Source organism: Saccopteryx leptura, chromosome 2 (genome assembly GCF_036850995.1).
Source record: "Saccopteryx leptura isolate mSacLep1 chromosome 2, mSacLep1_pri_phased_curated, whole genome shotgun sequence".
NCBI lineage: Eukaryota > Metazoa > Chordata > Mammalia > Chiroptera > Emballonuridae > Saccopteryx > Saccopteryx leptura.
This window is the reverse complement of record NC_089504.1, coordinates 381,854,449-381,873,650: the sequence shown is the minus strand read 5'-3', so window position 1 is coordinate 381,873,650 and position 19,202 is coordinate 381,854,449. Positions and strand designations below refer to the sequence as shown.

Sequence of the window (19,202 nt, the reverse complement as noted above, 5' to 3'; positions counted from 1 at the left end):
CCTGGCCGGTTTACTCAGTGGTAGAGCATCGGCTGAGCTTTGTGGCTGTCCCAAGTTCAATTCTCAGTCAGGGCACACAGGAGAAGCGACCATCTGCTTCTCCACCCATGCCCCCTTGCTTCTCTCTCTGTCTCTCTCTCTCTCTTCTCCTTCCCTCCTGCAGCCATGGCTCGATAAGAGCGAGTTGGCCCGGGTGCTGAGGATGGCTCCATGGCCTCCGCCCCAGGTTCTATAAAATGGCTCTAGTTGCAACGGAGCAAGGGCCCCAGATGGGCAGAGCATCACCCCCTAGTTGGCTTGCCAGGTGGATCCCGGTTAGGGGTGCATGCAGGAGTCTGTCTCTGCCTCTTCTCCTCTCACTAAATTAAAAAGAGAAAGGGACAGCCAGAGCAGCCCTGCCTAGGCTCTCCTGTTGCTTGTTCTAACCTAAACTTTTCCTTGTTTCACTGTCCCCAGCTATAGTAAATGTATGCTCAAAATAAAATTAAAAAATATTTTCTAGGCCCTGGCGGGTTGGCTCGGTGGTGGAGCGTCGGCCTGGCGTGCAGAGGTCCCAGGTTCGATTCCCGGCCAGGGCACACAGGAGAGGCACCCATCTGCTTCTCCACCCCTCCCCCTCTCCTTCCTCTCTGTCTCTCTCTTCCCCTCCCGCAGCCAAGGCTCCACTGGAGCAAGGATGGCCCGGGCGCTGGGGATGGCTCCTTGGCCTCTGCCCCAGGCGCTGGAGTGGCTCTGGTGGCAGCAGAGCGACGCCCCGGAGGGGCAGAGCATCGCCCCCTGGTGGGCAGAGCATCGCCCCCTGGTGGGCGTGCCGGGGTGGATCCCAGTCGGGCGCATGCGGGAGTCTGTCTGTCTCTCTCTCCCCGTTTCCAGCTTCAGAAAAATACAGAAAAAAAAATTTTTTTCTAATATACCTTGTTATTAGTTTCCAAATATTTAGGGATTTTTCAGATATCTTTGTGTTACTGATTTCTACTTTAATTATAACACTTTGAAAACATAGTTTTGTATTATTTGAATTTTTTATTAATTAAGACTTCTATTGGCCCTGGCGGGTAGCTCAGTTGGTTAGAGCATCATCTCAATATGCTAAGGTTGCAGGTTCCAAGCCTGGTCTGGACTGTGTAAATCATTTGCTTCTAAGTGTCCTTACTTAGGGAAAATAAGACCTTGTGTGTGATTCATTAGCTGGTTGTAAATTGCTCAAATTATGTGTTCTTGTTTAATTATTTTGTCTCAGTTTCCCTTATTCCACTTGTCAAGAAATTTTTCTAGCAGATAGTTCTAGTTATCTGGTCAAGTAGGCAAAAAGCAAGCACTTATGGTCTTTAGTGCTGATCTTTTATCCTCGCTGGAATTTCATATTCATTTCTTTTTGTTGGATGACTAAACTGAATGAGGGTAGAGATGGTAAACCAGCATTTCCAGCATTTGCTCAGCCCTGCCCTGCTCAACCTGGGAAGTCGAGGAATTCTCAGCTGGTGGACCGGCTGCTTTTATTTCTTTGCCATCTTGTGATTTAGGGTTTTCTTGGCATCTGTGTTGGTTAATTGACAATGGTGCTGACATTGAGGTGGTCACTTACAGTAGGCCTCCCATTGATTTTCCTTATTATTTATTTATTTATTTATATAAGTGAGAGGAGGGGAGTTAGACTCCTGCCTGCGCCCCTACCGGCAATCCCTGGTGGGTTGGCACTGCTGGGCCTGGCCTTGGGGAGCATTCTCTGATCCCTCCTTTCCCCACTCACTATTCTGGTATTTCTACTGGTAACTGTGTGGAGCACTTACTTATGCAGTGTGGACAAGTGTTGGTAATGGTCATGTCTACTGCATATTTACTGCATTGGGACTACACAAGGGCCTCTCCCATGTGTTGCTTCTGCACCCTTAATCTTTCAACAGCTGCACAGTCTCCCCATCCGTCACACTGTGAAGGTACTTCCTGAGGTCATTCTTCTTTGGGGCAGTCTGACCAAGTACACCTTCCTGTTGATGAAACCATATTCATTTCTTACATTGACTCGATATGCTGTTCCCAAAATCTTTCTTACGACCTTCTTGTGTCTGTGTCCTGACCTTGGAACTGGGCTTGGTATCTGCAGCACTGGGGGCAGGGGCTGCTCAGGCCTTTCTAGGGTCCACTCTTCCCTTCCATTACCATTCAACTCTTACTTGGATTATGTGAAATTTATTGAGACTTTTCTCATGGTTGGTGGCAAATACGGTCCATTTTGGTAAATTTTCTCTGTACACATGGGAAGAATGTATATTCTACTCTTTCGGTGGACTGCTCTATAATGTCAGGTCAATGTGGCTTGATAGTGTTGTCCAAGTCTTATTGATTTCTGCCTGATTGTTCAATCAGTTATGGAGAATGTTGAAATCCTTTTTTAAAAATTGGTTTTAGAAAGGGAAGAAGTGGGGGGGGGACATCATTTTGTTGTTCCACTTATTTATGCATTCATTGATTGATTCTGGTATGTGCCCTAACTGAATTGAACCTGCAGTGTTGGTATATCATGACAATGCTCTAACTAACTGAGCTACTCAGACAGGGTAAGAATGTTGAAATCTTTGATTGTGGATTGTCTATGTCTCCTTTCAGTTCTATTGGTTTTTTCTTTGTGTGTGTGATTTCCTTGGTATATAATACAGTGTGTTCGTAAAGTCATGGTGCACTTTTCACCAGTCACAGGAAAGCAACAAAAGACAATAGAAATGTGAAATCTGCACCAAATAAAAGGAAAACCCTCCTAGTTTCTGTAGGATGATGTGGCAGCATGTGCGCATGCGCAAATGATGACATAACACTGTATATACAACAGAGCCATGCCAGTGGAGATGTGGACGGTACGGAGGAAAGTTCAGTGTGTTCTGTGGCTCACTAAATTTGAATCCGTGACCAAAGTGCAATGTGAATATCAGTGCGTTTATAACGAAGCGCCACCACATAGGAATAACATTACTTGGTGGAATAAGCAGTTGAAGGAAACTGGCAGTGTGGTGGAGAAACCCCGTTCTGGTAGGCCATCAGTCAGTGACAAGTCTTTAGACGCTAAAAATCTGTGCATGAGCCCACATCGAACTGCACTGAATAGGTATGAAACTGGGAGAGTTTTCTTTTTTTTTTTTTTTTTTTTTTTTTTTTTTCATTTTTCTGAAGCTGGAAACGGGGAGAGACAGTCAGACAGACTCCCGCATGCGCCCGACCGGGATCCACCCAGCACGCCCACCATGGGGCTACGCTCTGCCCACCAGGGGGCGATGCTCTGCCCATCCTGGGCGTCGCCATATTGCGACCAGAGCCACTCTAGCGCCTGGGGCAGAGGCCACAGAGCCATCCCCAGCGCCCGGGCCATCTTTGCTCCAATGGAGCCTTGGCTGCGGGAGGGGAAGAGAGAGACAGAGAGGAAAGTGCGGCGGAGGGGTGGAGAAGCAAATGGGCGCTTCTCCTGTGTGCCCTGGCCGGGAATCGAACCCGGGTCCTCCGCACGCTAGGCCGACGCTCTACCACTGAGCCAACCGGCCAGGGCGAGTTTTCTTTTTATTTGGTGCAGATTTCGCGTTTCTATCGTCTTTTGTTGCTTCCCTGTGACCGGTCAAAAATGCACCATGACTTTACGGACACACTGTATATAATTTTTAATTTAATTTTTTAAAAAACTTTTCAATTGCAGTTGACATTCAATATTAGTTTCAGGCCTGACCAGGCAGTGGCATAGTCGATAGAGCATCGGACTGGGATGTGGAAGACCCAGGTTCGAGACCCTGAGGTCGCCAGCTTGAGTATGGGCTCATCTGGTTTGAGCAAAGCTCACCAGCTTGGACCCAAGGTCGCTGGCTTGAGCAAGAGGTTACTCAGTCTGCTGTAGCCCCACGGTCAAGGCACATATAAGAAAGCAATCAATGAACAAGTAAGGTGTTGCAACAAAAAACTGATGATTGATGCCTCTAATCTCTCTCCATTCCTGTCTGTCTGTCCCTATCTATCTCTCTCTCTGACTCTTTGTCTCTGTAAAAAAAAAAAAAAAATTAGTTTCAGGTATACAGCATAATGGTTAGACATTTATATAACTTACAAAGTATTCCCCTCAATAAGTCTAGTATCCTCCTCATACCTTATATAATTATTATTTATTTATTTATGTATTTATTTATTTTTATGTTTGACAGAGAGGGACAGACAGATAGGAAAGGAGAGAGATGAGAAGCATCAGTTCTTTGTTGTAGCACCTTAGTTGTTCACTGATTGCTTTCTCATATGTGCCTTGACCAGGGGCTACAGCAGAGTGAGTGACCCCTTGCTCAAACCAGCAACCTTGGACTTCAAGCCAGCAACCTTTGGGCTCAAGCCAGCAACCATAGGGTCATGTCTATGATCCCACGCTCAAGCCAGCGACCCTGAGCTCAAGCCAGCAACCATGGGGCCTTGAACCTGGGTCCTCTGCATCCCAGTCCGACGCTCTATCCACTGTAACACTGCCTGGTCAGGCTATAATTATTTTAATATTATTGGTTGTATTCTCTGTACTGTCCATTTAAAATTTTATTTATTGATTTGAAAAAGAAAGAGAGATAACATCGATTTGTTGTTCCATTTATGCATTCATTGGTTGATTCTTGTCTGTGCCCTGACCAAGGATTGAACCCACAACCTTGGAATAAAAGGTTTGACAAAGCCTTCGACACTCTAAGGGAGATGTATATGTATATATTAAATTACATTTCGCAAGTCATGTAATAACAATTACCTTGAAAATGAATGGGTCTGCCTGACCTGTAGCAGCGCAGTGGATAAAGCATCGACCTGGAATGCTGAGGTCACTGGTTCAAAACCCCAGGTTTGCCTGGCCAAGGCACATATAGGAGTTGATGCTTCCTGTTCCTCCACCCTTCTCTCTCTATTTCTTTTTCTCTCTCTCCTCTCTAAAAATGAGTAAATAAAATCTAAAAAAAAAAAAGGAAAAGAAAAAAAGAAAACAAACGGGTCTTATCTTTATGTTCTGTTTCCCAGCGCGAGTGCATTTCTATCCACGTCGGGCAGGCCGGTGTCCAGATCGGCAATGCCTGCTGGGAATTGTACTGCCTTGAACATGGAATTCAGCCTGATGGGCAAATGCCAAGTGACAAAACCATTGGTGGTGGGGATGACTCGTTCAACACATTCTTCAGCGAGACTGGGGCTGGCAAGCATGTGCCCAGAGCAGTGTTTGTGGACCTGGAGCCCACTGTAGTCGGTAGGTACTCGGACAAGTAGGGAGACTTTCCAGGGAGGCTGGGAGAGCTTTGCTAAATCCCTATGGGTGCTCCTTGGAATCCCTCTGCAGAAAGTATGGGTGGACACACAGGTATGTCCGTGATCATGTTTCATGTTAGATAAGAAACTAAAAGGTTAGTGCTTGAAATGTGGGCCTTAGGCTCCTGATTTAGGAAAACCTAACATACCGAAAAAAGCTGCTTTGCCAGGACTAAGATAGCTTGTGACAGATTTATCTGTGACTGCTTCAGCCCCAGGCAAATGGTCTTGTAGACCCTGTCTGCAGGGTGCCCAGGTGCTGGTTCCTCCTTAATGTTGTACACTCTCTCAGGCTGGTGCATAAAAGTTTTGACAGGCATCTCAGGCATAGAAAGTGGAGAACATTCGTAGGGTTTATCCAGATTAGATGCCTGGGGTAGTTTCCAAGGAGAGCTGCAAAATGAGTACCTGTCAGAGGCCATCCAGGAGATGAGAATGTCACCTTAAAGTCTGTGACCTAGGCCACTTAGGTGCTGTGATGGGACTCTGGCAGGTATCCACTGACCTAATGACTGTCCAGTATAAAGCTTTTTTTAAATTACACCTTTTTGTGTGAAAGAAATATGCACATATAGAATTAATTGCCTGGGTGCAGGGGTGAGAGCTCTGTTCCATCTTTGGAACCAGTTAAGCTGGTATTTGTGCTGAGTTGAGTTCACCTCCCTAGAGCCATAGAGTACAGTGATGCTCTGTATTACATAGAGATTCTGTGATACTAATGCTATTGACCTTCAAGGAAGGTCACATGCTTGGTAGATATGAATGGTCCCCAAATCTGTCCAGGCTGGTGAGTTAACTATCGTCCCTAAAGGCCCATGGCACATGTGTCCTCTTTGTAGATGAAGTGCGCACAGGGACCTACAGGCAGCTCTTCCACCCGGAGCAGCTGATCACTGGGAAGGAAGATGCAGCCAATAATTACGCCAGAGGCCATTACACCATCGGCAAGGAGATTGTCGACCTGGTCCTGGACCGGATCCGCAAACTGGTAAGAAGAGCGGTGGGAAGCCTTCCAGGGTCATTTTGGCAAAACCCAGGCCAGAATCGTGAACCCTGGCCTTCCTCTGTGGTGTGGCTGCAGTGCAGCATCCAGACATCTTTGGTGTCTGCTTTGCCTGGCCTCTAAGTGTAATGCATGTTCCCTGGGGACAAGTGGAATCCATTTAATCTGGTGGAGGCAGAGAGAAGTGCCCCAGGCTTGCTGGAGGCTGGCGGTGTGGCTTCAACAGGCCTTGCTCAGGGTCTCTGCTTTCTCTCATTTCTCTCAGGCGGATCTGTGCACCGGGCTGCAGGGCTTCCTCATCTTCCACAGCTTCGGGGGCGGCACCGGCTCTGGGTTTGCATCTCTGCTTATGGAACGGCTCTCGGTTGACTACGGCAAGAAGTCCAAGCTTGAATTTGCCATTTACCCAGCCCCCCAGGTGTCCACGGCCGTGGTGGAGCCCTACAACTCCATCCTGACCACCCACACGACCCTGGAACATTCCGACTGTGCCTTCATGGTGGACAATGAAGCCATCTATGACATATGTAGGCGCAACCTGGACATCGAGCGGCCCACCTACACCAACCTCAATCGTCTGATTGGGCAGATCGTGTCCTCCATCACGGCCTCCCTGCGCTTTGATGGCGCCCTGAACGTGGACTTGACGGAATTCCAGACCAACCTGGTCCCGTACCCCCGCATCCACTTCCCACTGGCCACCTATGCCCCAGTCATCTCAGCCGAGAAGGCCTACCATGAGCAGCTGTCCGTGGCCGAGATCACCAATGCCTGCTTCGAGCCGGCCAACCAGATGGTCAAGTGCGACCCTCGCCACGGCAAGTACATGGCCTGCTGCATGTTGTACCGGGGGGACGTGGTCCCAAAAGACGTCAACGCGGCCATTGCCACCATCAAGACCAAGCGCACCATCCAGTTTGTGGATTGGTGCCCAACGGGATTTAAGGTAGGGCTGGGTGATAATAAGGGGTTTTACCTTCCAGCGTGAAGCAGACCGTGACAGAACGCTGCCCTTTGTGAATACCCCGTTCCATGGCAGCATGGCAGCGAGGCTGTTGGTCATCAGTTAGTGTACCAGAGCGATTCAGTGGTGTCTTTTGAATTCCTTCCTGAGTCATCCCACTGTTTATCTGTAGAGAGAGAAATTTCTTTTTTTTAATAGAATAGGAAATTTTCTGAAGGATCTTTGTTCCTGTCTGGTTGGTGGGATTAGTGTGGGAAATGTTGGTTAACCTTAGAAATAAGGTGTTTTTTTTTTCTTATGAATTTTCTGTGCACTGGTAATTCATGTGGATATTTGAAATTGGGGCATTACTATTTGGTATCTCTAAATCCCATTTGATTCCATTGGTATGTACCAATTAAGCCCAATTAAAGTGTCCTATGAAGTGTTTGATTTAAAGAAAAATCATTATGAATCTTTTTGTGGGGGAAAAAAGGGCAACATCTTTTTCTCTCTTTGTAAACCTAAAAATTCTGGCCTGAGCTTGCCTCCGACCCCGGTTTGTACTAGCCTTTCATATGCTACAGAAGAGAAACCTTGCTGTTGTGTTCAGCTTCGTTCTGTACTTGATTACTGAACCTTGATCCTTTCCCTCTGGTTTCTGTGCTTTCCTGAGTCTTGCTTTTCATGCCGCCTCTTCTGGCTCAGATCCTCCCTGCTTCTGGGGGGCCTGCCATGCTGGGTTCTTAGCTAGGACATCCAGCACTGGGTTCTTTTCCTCTAATTCAGGGGTCAGCATAGTAGGTGGACCAGTGTCTGATTATGCAAAGTTTGTCACACAGCCACACCCATTCAGTGACCTATTATGGCTGCTTTTGTGCTACAAAAACATAACTGAATGGCTGTGACAGATTGTATCGTCCACCCAGCATAGAATATGTACTAACAAGAAAAAAAAATGTACTGTCTTATCCTTTATAGACAGCTGACCCTGTCTGTAATCCACTGCCAAAACCTCTAGTCCTGTCTCCCTGGTTCTGAAGCCTGAATGTTTACCCCTTGGTCTGAGCCCTAGAATGTCACCCTGTCCCTCCTACTTAGCACACACATGGACCACCTGCTGTTGCAGTCGTAGCAGTGGTCCTAGGTCCTCTGGCAGTGTAGTTGCTGCTCTGCTGTGCACTCCGATTGTTTGGTGGGAAAGCAGGGGGCATGATCTTCCCTTGTAGTACCATCACAGTTGTGTAGTGGGTGGGAAAGTCTTTTGCTATGGAGATCAGTTCCCCTCTTGTTGAAACCTATGTAGAAAGTAAACTATGAAGAATACAGGGCAGTGTCCTTCAGAAGGAAGACCGTACTATCACCAGAGTGCCTATCACATGTCACAGTTGCTGGGTCATAGCCCTTCAGGCAGCTTGGGACCAAGCCAAAGTGGCCAGCTCTGGGCACTTGTCTTTCCTTGTCTGGAAACCAGCACCCTGCTTTCCTGGCACCTTGCCTGGTACAAAGAAGGGCTCAGAGACTGCAAGTTGAACCAAGCCTTCTGCCAGGTCACCAGACGGCGCCTACAGGCTTTCTTTTCTGGGAAAGCAGCCACACTATTTCTGGGTTTGACATTATTTCCCTCTTTGGCAGGTGGGCATCAACTACCAGCCCCCCACCGTTGTCCCTGGAGGAGACCTGGCCAAGGTGCAGCGGGCTGTGTGCATGCTGAGCAACACCACCGCAATCGCCGAGGCCTGGGCCCGCCTGGACCATAAGTTTGATCTCATGTATGCAAAGCGAGCCTTTGTGCACTGGTATGTGGGGGAGGGCATGGAGGAAGGGGAGTTCTCAGAGGCCCGGGAGGACCTGGCAGCTCTGGAGAAAGATTATGAAGAGGTGGGCGTGGATTCTGTGGAAGCAGAGGCTGAAGAAGGGGAAGAATACTGAATGGGAGGGTGCTGCTGGTGGGTGTCCCTCTCTTCTGCTCTCTCCTGCCAACCCTCAGCTCTTTTGGATTTAAGTTGTCATTAAAAGTTTCTGTATCAAATCTGTCTGTTGTGGTGCTTGGCTGGGACTCACTCATCTGTCCACAGGAGTGGATAGGACCCCAAATCCTGCTGGGCCTGCATGGAAGGCTGGTCTGGGCTACACAGTGCTGTGCTTTTTTTGGGGGTGGGCACAGTACTACCCACACCTGTAAGGAGCTGCAGCTTACGTATGACCCAGGGAAACTGGTGATATTTTCAACCCAAGATTTCAAAGCATAAAGACTTACTAAATTCTAGAAAATTTGAGTTAGGTTTTTTTTGTTGTTTTTTTTTACAGTGACAGAGAGACAGTCAGAGAGAGGGATATATAGGGACAGACAGGAACAGAGAGATGAGAAGCATTAATCATCAGCTTTTCGTTGCGACACCTTAGTTCATTGATTGCTTTCTCATATAAGCCTTGACCATGGGGCTGCAGACCAAGTAACCCCTTGCTCGAGCCAGCGACCTTGGTTCTAAGCTGGTGAGCTTTACTCAAACCAGATGAGCCCACACTCAAGCTGGCACCCTTGGGGTCTTGAACCTGGGTCCTACACATCCCAGTCAGACACTTCATCCACTGCACCACCGCCCAGTAGGCTAAGTTTTCCAATTGAATTTGCCACTTTTCAGGCTTCTCCACGGATAGGACACATGGACTAAAGTTTAAAAGCTTAGAACTGGAGTTTTAAGATCTGAGGTTGATGGAAAGAGGTGTGTGCACAGAATTCCTAAAACTCTGGGTCAAATGTGTAAGGGCAGGACATTATTGGGGAAGGGGTTTTACTGGATTCTTCAGTGGCACTCATGACCCACAGGTTAGAAGCTCTGTACAATTCATCTTTCTCCTGTGATAACTTGACAGTGTTCCCCTCTGTGTTCAAACCCCTGCCCCCAGTGCACCTGAGTACCCTGGGAATGGTCTCAATGAGTTGCTCCTTCTACTTCAAGCAGAATGTATTGAAATCTGTTAATAAAAGACCTAGTAATACGGATATTTTCTCAGACCCGAAATGAGGTCCAAGAGGATGAAGTCACTGGTTTAAGTCACTTGGTTAGTTCAGCTGTAGCATTACCAGGACACAGAATTCTATTTGTGCCTTAATGTATTCAAAAGATGACAGAGGCCCTGGCCGGTTGTCTCAGTGGTAGAGCGTCGGCCTGGCGTGCAGGAATCCCGGGTTCAATTCCCGGCCAGGGCACAAAGGAGAAGCGCCCATCTGCTTCTCCACCCCTCCCCCTCTCCGTCTCTCTCTTCCCCTCCCTCATCCAAGGCTCCATTGGAGCAAAGTTGGCCCGGGCGCTGAGGATGGCTCTATGGCCTCTGCCTCAGGCACTGGAATGGCTCTGGTTGCAATAGAGCAATGCCCCAGATAGGCAGAGCATCGCCCCCTGGTGGGCATGCTGGGTGGATCCCTGTTGGGCGCATGTGGGAGTCTGACTGCCTCCCCGTTTCCAAGTTCGGGGAAAAAAAAAAACCCAAACCAAAACAAACAAAAAAAGATGACAAAATATATTGAACAGACCCTCAGTTTTTCAAAAAGGTTTATTACCAACAGGAGGCAATAATACATCACCTCTGCTAGGAGGCTGGTGAAGCCCACAGCAGGTGGGCATTAAGTCTCTGCTTGGCTCAGGTACTGTTCCGGGTGGGGCTCTTCCCTGGCCCGCCCCCCTTGGGCAGCCTGGTAGCACTGGGCTGTCGGGGCATCCTCTGGCTAGATCCCTCCCAGCTGCTGCGTTCTGCCAGGGCTGGGCCTCCACCAAGAGCTGTGCCACCTTTGTTTCTCCCTGAGCAGATACAGGAAACAATCATGAGGAACCAGGGCAAACAACATAATCACAGTGTACAGTATCTCTATTTGTGTTCCATTGAGCTTTTACACTTAGTGTGTTTCTACTAGTCCTTTTGGCTAGGGGTCCCATGTCAGTCCAGGGTCCTGAGGCTCAGGACGGCCTGGAGATGGCACATCCAAGAGTAATTCTTGGCAGAGTGCAGGAGGCCCTGGAGCGTGTCACAGGATGGAAGTCATGCAGGGAGTGAGGGGGAAAGTGTCGATGGTCAATTTAGGGGAAGGGAAACTCAGCTTGTAGATTCCTGCCCTGGGAAGCATATGTAATTAGCTGTAACCTCCAGCAGCAAAGGACTTCTCACTGTCAGCGGCACTGCTATCTCACTGCCCCCCAGGCACTCCTCTCTGGACTGTCCATGTCTGAGCCGATCAGACTGATAACATAGGAAGCACAGGAGTCATTAATGGATGGTGAAGTCAGGCTTTTGAAGTTGGATCTTGGAAGCTTTCTCACCTACCTACTCCAGTATTTTGCAAACATTCAGTGGTCAAGCCTCCTGCTCTCAGGTTCACTCCCAGATCCGTGGTTTGGCTCTTGCAGAGGCTTGACTGCTCAAGACTTGCCCTGACTACTAGGCATCACACTCAGATGGACACCACGGGTCTGTTCTTTAATTTGCAATTTGCTTACTTTATTCTCTTTTTGTGTGTGTGCGAAGACAGACTTATAACCATGCCTGGGTTAGAGCTTTATTGTAAACTGGCTTCCTGGATTTAAGGTGTTGAAACTATCAGCAAGACTAGGAGGGCCTGCCAGGGAACAAAATGTACTCATGGAACAGGCTCACCCCCTCCTCCAGCTCACAGTCCCTCTCCTTTGAGCCAGTCTCAGCCAGGGTCTGCACTGTGGGCTCTGACCTGAATACCTGTCCCCTGCTTGAGCTCCAGCTTTAGGGGCCTGTCATTTCTGTTCTGCCATTTGTCACCCTGAGCAAGCTGAGAGCACCTGCACTTGAGACTGCAGACCCTGACTCCTATAGAAGGACATCAGACACACTTTCCATGCTAATACTGACAACTAAGTTCTCCCCAGGATTCTTGCAGGGATAGGACAGCCCTCCTTAAGAGAATTTCTGCAGCCTGACCAGGCGGTGGCACAGTGGATAGAGTGTCGGACTGGGATGCGGAGGACCCAGGTTCAAGACCCCAAGGTCGCCAGCTTGAGTGCGGGCTCATCTGGTTAGAGCAAAAATTCACCAGCTTGGAACCAAGGTTGCTGGCTCAAGCAAGGGGTTACTCGGTCTGCTGAAGGCCCATGGTCAAGGCACATATGATAAAGTAATCAATGAACAACTAAGGTGTCGCAATGCACGATGAAAAATAATGATTGATGCTTCTCATCTCGCCATTCCTGTCTGTCTGTCCCTGTCTATCCCTCACTCTGACTCTCTGTCTCTGTAAAAGAAGAAATTAAAAAAAAAAAGAATTTCTGCAAAGTTCTTCCTCAGAGAGTGAAGTCTTTGCTGCCTGGTGGTGGTGGTGGTGGGAGGTTACAGTGGTGCCTTGCCTGGAACTCAGACAGTTCAGGTTTCCCTGCCTCACCTCTCTGGGCTTCACACTCAAGTGCTTGTGAGCACCTGATTTCACAGAGAGGTAGTAACAGGCTTCTCAGAGCCACGAGGGAGCATGTTATAAGATGAAGCTGAGTCAACTCGGCCTGCAGTTAAATATAACAAGGCCAGTGACTCACAAAAAAGACACAAAGAGAACCCTCATCCATTTTCTTTGGTACAAATGCCAATATTCTGGTCAGCGTGCAAGAAGCCCTATGAGTGCATGGGCGCCACCACCCCACAGTGTCTCCCAACATGCTAGTGCCTGCTCCTGAGGCCACAGCTCCTCCCTAGACCAGGCCAAGTGGAATTAGGTCTTCTGTAGCATCTGGGTTAGGTACGCCAATGCTGGGTGCCTGGGCATCCCATGAACTCTCAACAAGGAGCATTTACTGAAGGACTCACAAGTACAGCTCAGGCACAGCTCACCCCCAGCAAGTGGCAGGGCGTTTCTCAGAAGTGGGCCTGACTCTGAGGCCAGCTTTTCTTCAGCCTGTCACACACATGCGTTTCCCCTCACCCTCAGTGTAGTGATGAAGGTCCTTCTGGCAACTCAAGGATGAGAGGAAAGTAGAAAAGGGCAAATAATGTTTCTCTATAAATCTGACAAGGCCCTAAACCCTGGAAATAAGACACCAAAGTGACTTTGAGCCAGAGAAGGCCTTAAGAAAACCATCTAACAATGAAAGTAGGCCATTTATTCAGCTCTATGTGATTTGTGGAACCCTCAGGAATCCATGCTCTTGGGGTTAGTGGACAGATCCATTCGGGCCTCTTCATAGAGATGGAGGGTGGAGGAGGTTGGTCTGTAGGTTCTGCGATGGAAAGGCCTGCCATGTTCAGCCATGACCCCCCAGGAGACCCAGCACGGGACTTTTTAAAGGGATCATGGGAATAGAGGGTGGGGCTGACCGAAGGATAACCACAAGCTGGGGAGGGTGGGGATGTGCCAGAAAGACAGACAACATCACTGAATATTAAATACAGTGGTCTAAAAAGATTTTTTTTTAAAGGAAAAAGCCAAAAAATAAAACAAAAATTAGTGGTCTGACTTATTGTATTCAAAAATCAGTGTTCCTCCTACCCCTAAACCAACTTGTATCCACTGAGGGTTTTGTGACCCCAGAATGAAGCAAACTCTCAAAACACACCAGCCCATTGTCTTCCTGTGACTCAGAGAGCCCCTGAAGCTGGGAGACAGCCAGACCCAGTGGGACTGTCATTTACTTTTGGTGTGGCCCATGTGAGTCCCACTCACCATACCCTGCAAGCTCTGCCAGCAGAACTGTTCCGGACAAGGACTTAGAAAAAGTCCTAGCAGGAGCTGCTGGTCCCCAAGAGCAGCCTTTCTCCTTTGTGATGGGAACGCCCCCTTGTGGTAGAATGGGCCAGTGGGGCCACCAAGGCAAAATATTAGTGACCTGCGGCTCTAAGCTTGCATTTGAATGCATGTTGTGTGAGGAAAGAAAAGAATGGGGTGGGAGGGGAGGACAGGTGAGTGAGAAAAGAAGAGAAGAAAGCTTCAGGAGTGCAGTACAGCCAAGTGAGGCAGCACAGCAGGTCACCCGATGTCTTCAAGGCCACTGGCCATTGCTGGAGAGACAACCAAAGGTCTGCACCCACCAACCAGTTCTGCCCTCTGGCTGGGCACAAAGTAGGGCCTTAATCAGCACTTCTAGAACACATATGGACAATAACAAAGACTGACATGCTACACAGAAGTACACACTTATATATTTTTTTTTTTTGGGTTATTTTTTTGTCTCATTTTTCCGAAGTTGGAAACGGGGAGGCAGTCAGACAGACTCCCTCATGCTCCTGACCGGAATCCACTCGGCATGCCCACCAGGGGGCAATGCTCTGCCCATCTGGGGCGTTGCTCTGTTGCAACCAGGGCCATTCTAGTGCCTGAGGCAGAGGCTATAGAGCCATCCTCAGCGCCCGGGCCAACTTTGCTCCAGTAGAGCCTCGGCTGCGGGAGGGGAAGAGAGAGACAGAGAGGAAGGAGAGGGGGAGGGGTGGAGAAGCAGATGGGCGCTTCTCCTGTGTGTCCTGGCCGGGAATAGAACCCGGGACTTCCACACGCCAGGCCGACACTCTACCACTGAGCCAACCGGCCAGGGCCTCACACTTGTATTTTTAACTCTTAACTTAGCCCATGCTTCTTGGGAGGTGTTCTCCCTTCTGTGAATCCTCCCCAAAAGGCAGACACAACCCTGAGGAGGTGTATCAGGAAGTGTTACTGTCAATATTCTGGAGCAACGCTGTCCAACAGAAATATGATGTGAGTCACATACCGTATGTATTTTAAATTTCCTAGTAGCCACATTAAAAAGTACAAAGAAACAGGAAAATTAATTTAAGTACCATATTTTAGTTAACTAAAAAATACCCAATATAGTACTGTTTCTCAACATGCACTCATAAAAATTACTTGAGAGGTGTCATATTCCCTTTCTGGGCCAATTTTTAAGCCTCTGGGCCTGCCATGTGCACTTAGACTCACAGTGCCTCATAAGAGCACCACCCCAGGGCTGTGGCTTCCAGAGGGGACAGTGCAGCTCCATCTGAGGCTATGGCTTCTGCACACCAAGCTTCACTTACACGTTCTGGAGGGACATGTTTTTAAGACTCCTAGTTTCCCTAAACTTCGACAGACAACACTCAACTGAATTTAATTTTTCTTCAGTGACTCTACATCCCCTTCATAACAAGAATTATCCTCTCTGGGCCCTGGCCGGTTGGCTCAGTGGTAGAGCGTTGGCCTGGCGTGCAGGAGTCCCAGGTTCGATTCCCAGCAAGGGCACACAGGAGAGGCGCCCATCTGCTTCTCCACCCCTCCCCCTCTCCTTCCTCTCTGTCTCTCTCTTCCCCTCCCGCAGCCAAGGCTCCATTGGACAAAGATGGCCGGGGCGCTGAGGATGGCTCCATGGCCTCTGCCTCAGGCGCTAGAATGGCTCTGGTTACAACAGAGCGATGCCCCAGATAGGCAGAGCATCGCCCCCTGGTGGGCATGCCAGGTGGATTCCGGTCGGGCGCATGCGGGAGTCTGTCTGACTGCCTCCCTGTTTCCAACTTCAGAAAAAACAAAACAAAACATTATCCTCTCTGTGCTTTTGGGGTCTTGTTTCCCTTTTCTGCCAAACGAGGCAGAAATGAGTCAGCTTTGTGAAGTTCCCACAGACCATCTTAATGGCTGGGGGACAGGAACCCAAACAGAGTCAAGCCCATGTCCTGGAGCAACTTTATACCCTAATTCTGTGGGAAATGGGAAACTTAAGACCAGTTATCCCCAACAGCCTCTGACAACTCACTTTCTGTACCCCCACCTCCTGCCATCAATGAGGTGGCTGGAAGGGCTGTATGAACAGATGCTGTGACATGTTGCCTCAGAGATGTCCCATCTGGTAGCCTCTGCCTCTTGGTTGTAGCACACTCCTGGCACGGCCCCTTAACTGCATTCTCCCCTCCAACTTCTCCCTATAAACAAATTCCGCAGGCTGCCCTCTACCCACACCACGCATCTCCCCAGGGCCTCCGTGTCCTCATATGCTGGCTGCTGGCCACCAGCCTAGCAGGACCCACGGCCTGAGCACTCAAGGAGAAAACAACCCTGTGGGACCCAGTGCTGCACTCCTGCCCCACCTCCCTCAGATCTTCCCAACCCCTCTATGCCAGTGCTCCCAGCACCATGCCCATGGCCCACCTCTTGACTCTCCATCCTCCTCTCTCTCCCTCACCCTCCAGCTCAGGCCCAGTTCCCACCAATGGCCAGGATACACACCATGCATCTCTGCCTCACCTCTCCTCTCTTGGTCCTGTCCCCACCACCCCACCTCATAGGGCTCTGCCACTGGCAGAGGAACCTGTCCCCTGCCCCCTACCCCATCTACTTAACCCTTCAGTGCTTCAGTTTCTGTCTCTGTCGCTTATCTAGCCATCTCCTTCACTGGAATGAGAGCGTGTCCATCTTGCAGCCCCACTGAGCCCTCAGCACAGAAAGGTGGGCTGGTACCCAAAGTCACTGAGTGAGCAGTACTACCCCCTCAAGTGAGGAGGGTGGTTTTTCCTTCCCTTTGGAAACTCACACATCTTTTCCTCAACTCAGCCTGTAGTCCAACCACCTCTATTCTGACCTGCCTCTCAGCCCTTCCCTACCTCGCCCTGGCCCAAGCTCCATGTGGCACCTGGAATGGTGAGGTGGAAGATGCGAGGAGGAGTGAGTAAGAGGGCAAAGCCAGGAACCTGTGAGGTCTCAGGTCTTCACACACCCCTGGCACTGGGTCACCAGCCTCATCACTCCTGGCAATGCCTGGAAGGTATCCCCAGCTCGGTAACCAGGCAGGAAAGGGGAATCTGTTTTATCCTCCGGGCTGCCCATTCAGGTATGTGACGGCATCTAAGAGACCAAGGTGTTTCTCACATCTAAAGCTTTGCTGTCTACAGCATACCATGTGCCTCTTCCTTGCCCCTTGGCCTCCTTATCCTCCTCTGGGGAAAGGGCAACTCTATAGAGTGTAAATCTCACCCAGCAGTTAGTCTCTGGGGGGTAAGGGGTATCATTCCTATTCTAGAAGTACTGTGGGTTGTCCCTTAATAAACCACGAGGTCATATCTTTTGTCTCTAAGCTGCATGGCAGAGATATCTAGCAGGATTCTGCCCTTGCAGCTAAAAACTGCTCTGGTGCTCTTGGGCCAGAGCAGTTTCCATGGAAACAAGAAAGCACACCAACCCCCAGAGATAAACCAATAAATGCAACCTGCAAAAGGAGAGAACAGGCAGCAAGAGAACCGGAGGGAAGCGGGGGGGCCTGGAGAAAGAGGCGAGTACGTGGCAGCTGGGCTGTGGTGCAGAACTGGAGAGGCTGCAGGCCGCGGGGCCGAGGTAAAGGACGGCCTTGCAGGGGGGCTACAGCTCTTGGCAGAGAGAAAGGAGGCCTCTGCAAGTCAGAAAGAAACACAAAGAAAGCAGATGGAGTATGGGTCAGTGAGGAAGCACAGTGCCTCTCAGGAAAGGGGGCGCGAGTGCCTAGGGCCCTGGCAGTCCTACCCAAAGGAGCCAGCCTGCCCTCCACTCCAGTGTCAGCTGCTTCTCAGTATATCTGTAAGTGCCTGAGTGCTCTGGCCAAGGAGCCAGTTCATGAGGTTCTGCTGCATCTCAGAGGGTTTCTGACAGCAATCAGGAGCAGAAGTGACACACAGGGAGCTCTGCCATGACATTCTCATTATCAGTACCTGTTCACCCCCCAATCATGACCCTTGAGAATGAGGATGCCCCTCAAGCCTGATCCCAGTGCTCTGCCACTCAAGCCTCTGCACCCTGAGTGTCTAGGACAGCCAGGACTGCCATGGTGACTCTTGGCCAGGATTTCTGGACCTAGGTAGGAAAGGTACGGGTGGTGGTGGTGGGGGTTTTAGGAAGGCCTCTACCTATCCACTTCCTGAACATTTCCCTGGAGACTGTACACCCCATGAGAACAGGAACCAAAACAGTCTTGTTCCTGTATTTCTGGTATGAAGGCATGAGTGATGAGGTGAGAAGAGGCTGGGACAGCAAAAGTCCTAGCCTGCTTGGGCCACGCTGGGGCAATCATTCTGCCTCCACCTTATTTAGACGTGCTCTCTCAAGGCTAGCATTGAAGCCAAAGCTGGGATCTGCGCCAAAGGGGAGAGCCCTTGGATGGGTCCAGTGAGTCCTAGGAGAAGACCTACAGAAAGTCCTGGACACTGACGGTCTGGCCCATGCTATGCCAGGCATTGCCCACTTCCTGGCCCTGCCACCCCGCCGTCCGGGCCACAGAGGTAGGAAGCATCCCAGCTCTGACCTCGGGTCTCTGGCATGCTCGATGTGGGCAGGGACACTGCCGCGGGGTCCTGGGGCTCGCTCGCCAGTCTCTGCCCGGCACACATGGACTTGAGCATCTGGAAGACTGCGAGGGGCGCGACGTTCAGCTTCAGCAGGTCTACCAGGATCCTGGTGAAAACAGATGTGGGGCGCACTGAGCCCTCCTGGCTTCAGGTCCGTCTGCTCGGGCGAGAACGGGTCAGGCATGGCTACCAGACTTGGTTGAACCCAGAAGGACCAAGTCCCTCAAAGTCCCGACTCTACTCCTGGCCCCCAGGGGTCTACGATAAGGACAGGGGGCTCTTACATATACATCAGTAGCCCGGCAAGGGGCTGAGATCACGGTTATCTGAGGGTCTGACCAGCGCGCAGCTCCCACCCACGCCCGCTCACTTGAACACGTCGGGGTCCATGGCGACGCCCGCCGCCTGCGCCAGCTCGTACAACTCCATCTCCTCGGCGCTCAATACCTTCTTCCGCCGCAGCGCGAGCTTCTGCAGGGCCGCCTCCAGCCCCGGGGGTGGCCCCGGCCCCGGCCCCGGCCCCGCGCCTGGCGCCGCCATCTGCCCGGCCCCGCCGGGCACTCCCCACAGCGCCCTCTACTGGTCCCGCCGGCCGCTCCTCTCCCTGCAGCGCCACCGCCTGGCCTCCGAGTAGCACTACTCCAAAGGCTCCTGACCGGTCCGTCTTCCCTC

At 50.2% G+C, this 19,202-nt stretch overlaps 2 protein-coding genes across 4 annotated transcripts in view; one reads left to right on the top strand and one right to left on the bottom strand.

Moving 5' to 3' along the window:
• The window catches only part of LOC136392799 (tubulin alpha-3 chain), a 29,508-nt gene extending 20,273 nt beyond the window's left edge, over positions 1–9,235 (top strand). For both annotated transcript variants that reach the window (XM_066365422.1, XM_066365423.1), the window contains 4 exons: positions 5,017–5,239; positions 6,138–6,286; positions 6,567–7,247; positions 8,880–9,235. In XM_066365422.1, coding sequence (XP_066221519.1) covers positions 5,017–5,239; positions 6,138–6,286; positions 6,567–7,247; positions 8,880–9,176 — 1,350 coding nt within the window. In that variant the 3' untranslated portion in view covers positions 9,177–9,235. The remainder of the gene's footprint in view (positions 1–5,016; positions 5,240–6,137; positions 6,287–6,566; positions 7,248–8,879) is intronic.
• Positions 9,236–10,784: 1,549 nt separating this feature from the next.
• MZT2B (mitotic spindle organizing protein 2B) lies at positions 10,785–19,118 on the bottom strand. 2 transcript variants are annotated; one of them, XM_066366490.1, is made up of 4 exons: positions 18,901–19,118; positions 18,488–18,636; positions 17,423–17,602; positions 10,785–11,047 (listed from the first exon to the last, which is right to left on the bottom strand). In XM_066366490.1, the coding sequence occupies exons 1-4, from the start codon at positions 19,068–19,070 to the stop codon at positions 10,890–10,892; spliced, it is 657 nt and encodes a 218-aa protein (XP_066222587.1). In that variant the 5' UTR covers positions 19,071–19,118; the 3' UTR covers positions 10,785–10,889. The 2 variants fall into 2 exon arrangements, with proteins under 2 accessions (XP_066222587.1, XP_066222588.1); XM_066366491.1 differs by lacking the exon at positions 17,423–17,602 and having other exon boundaries at positions 18,901–19,106.
• Positions 19,119–19,202: the final 84 nt, after the last annotated feature.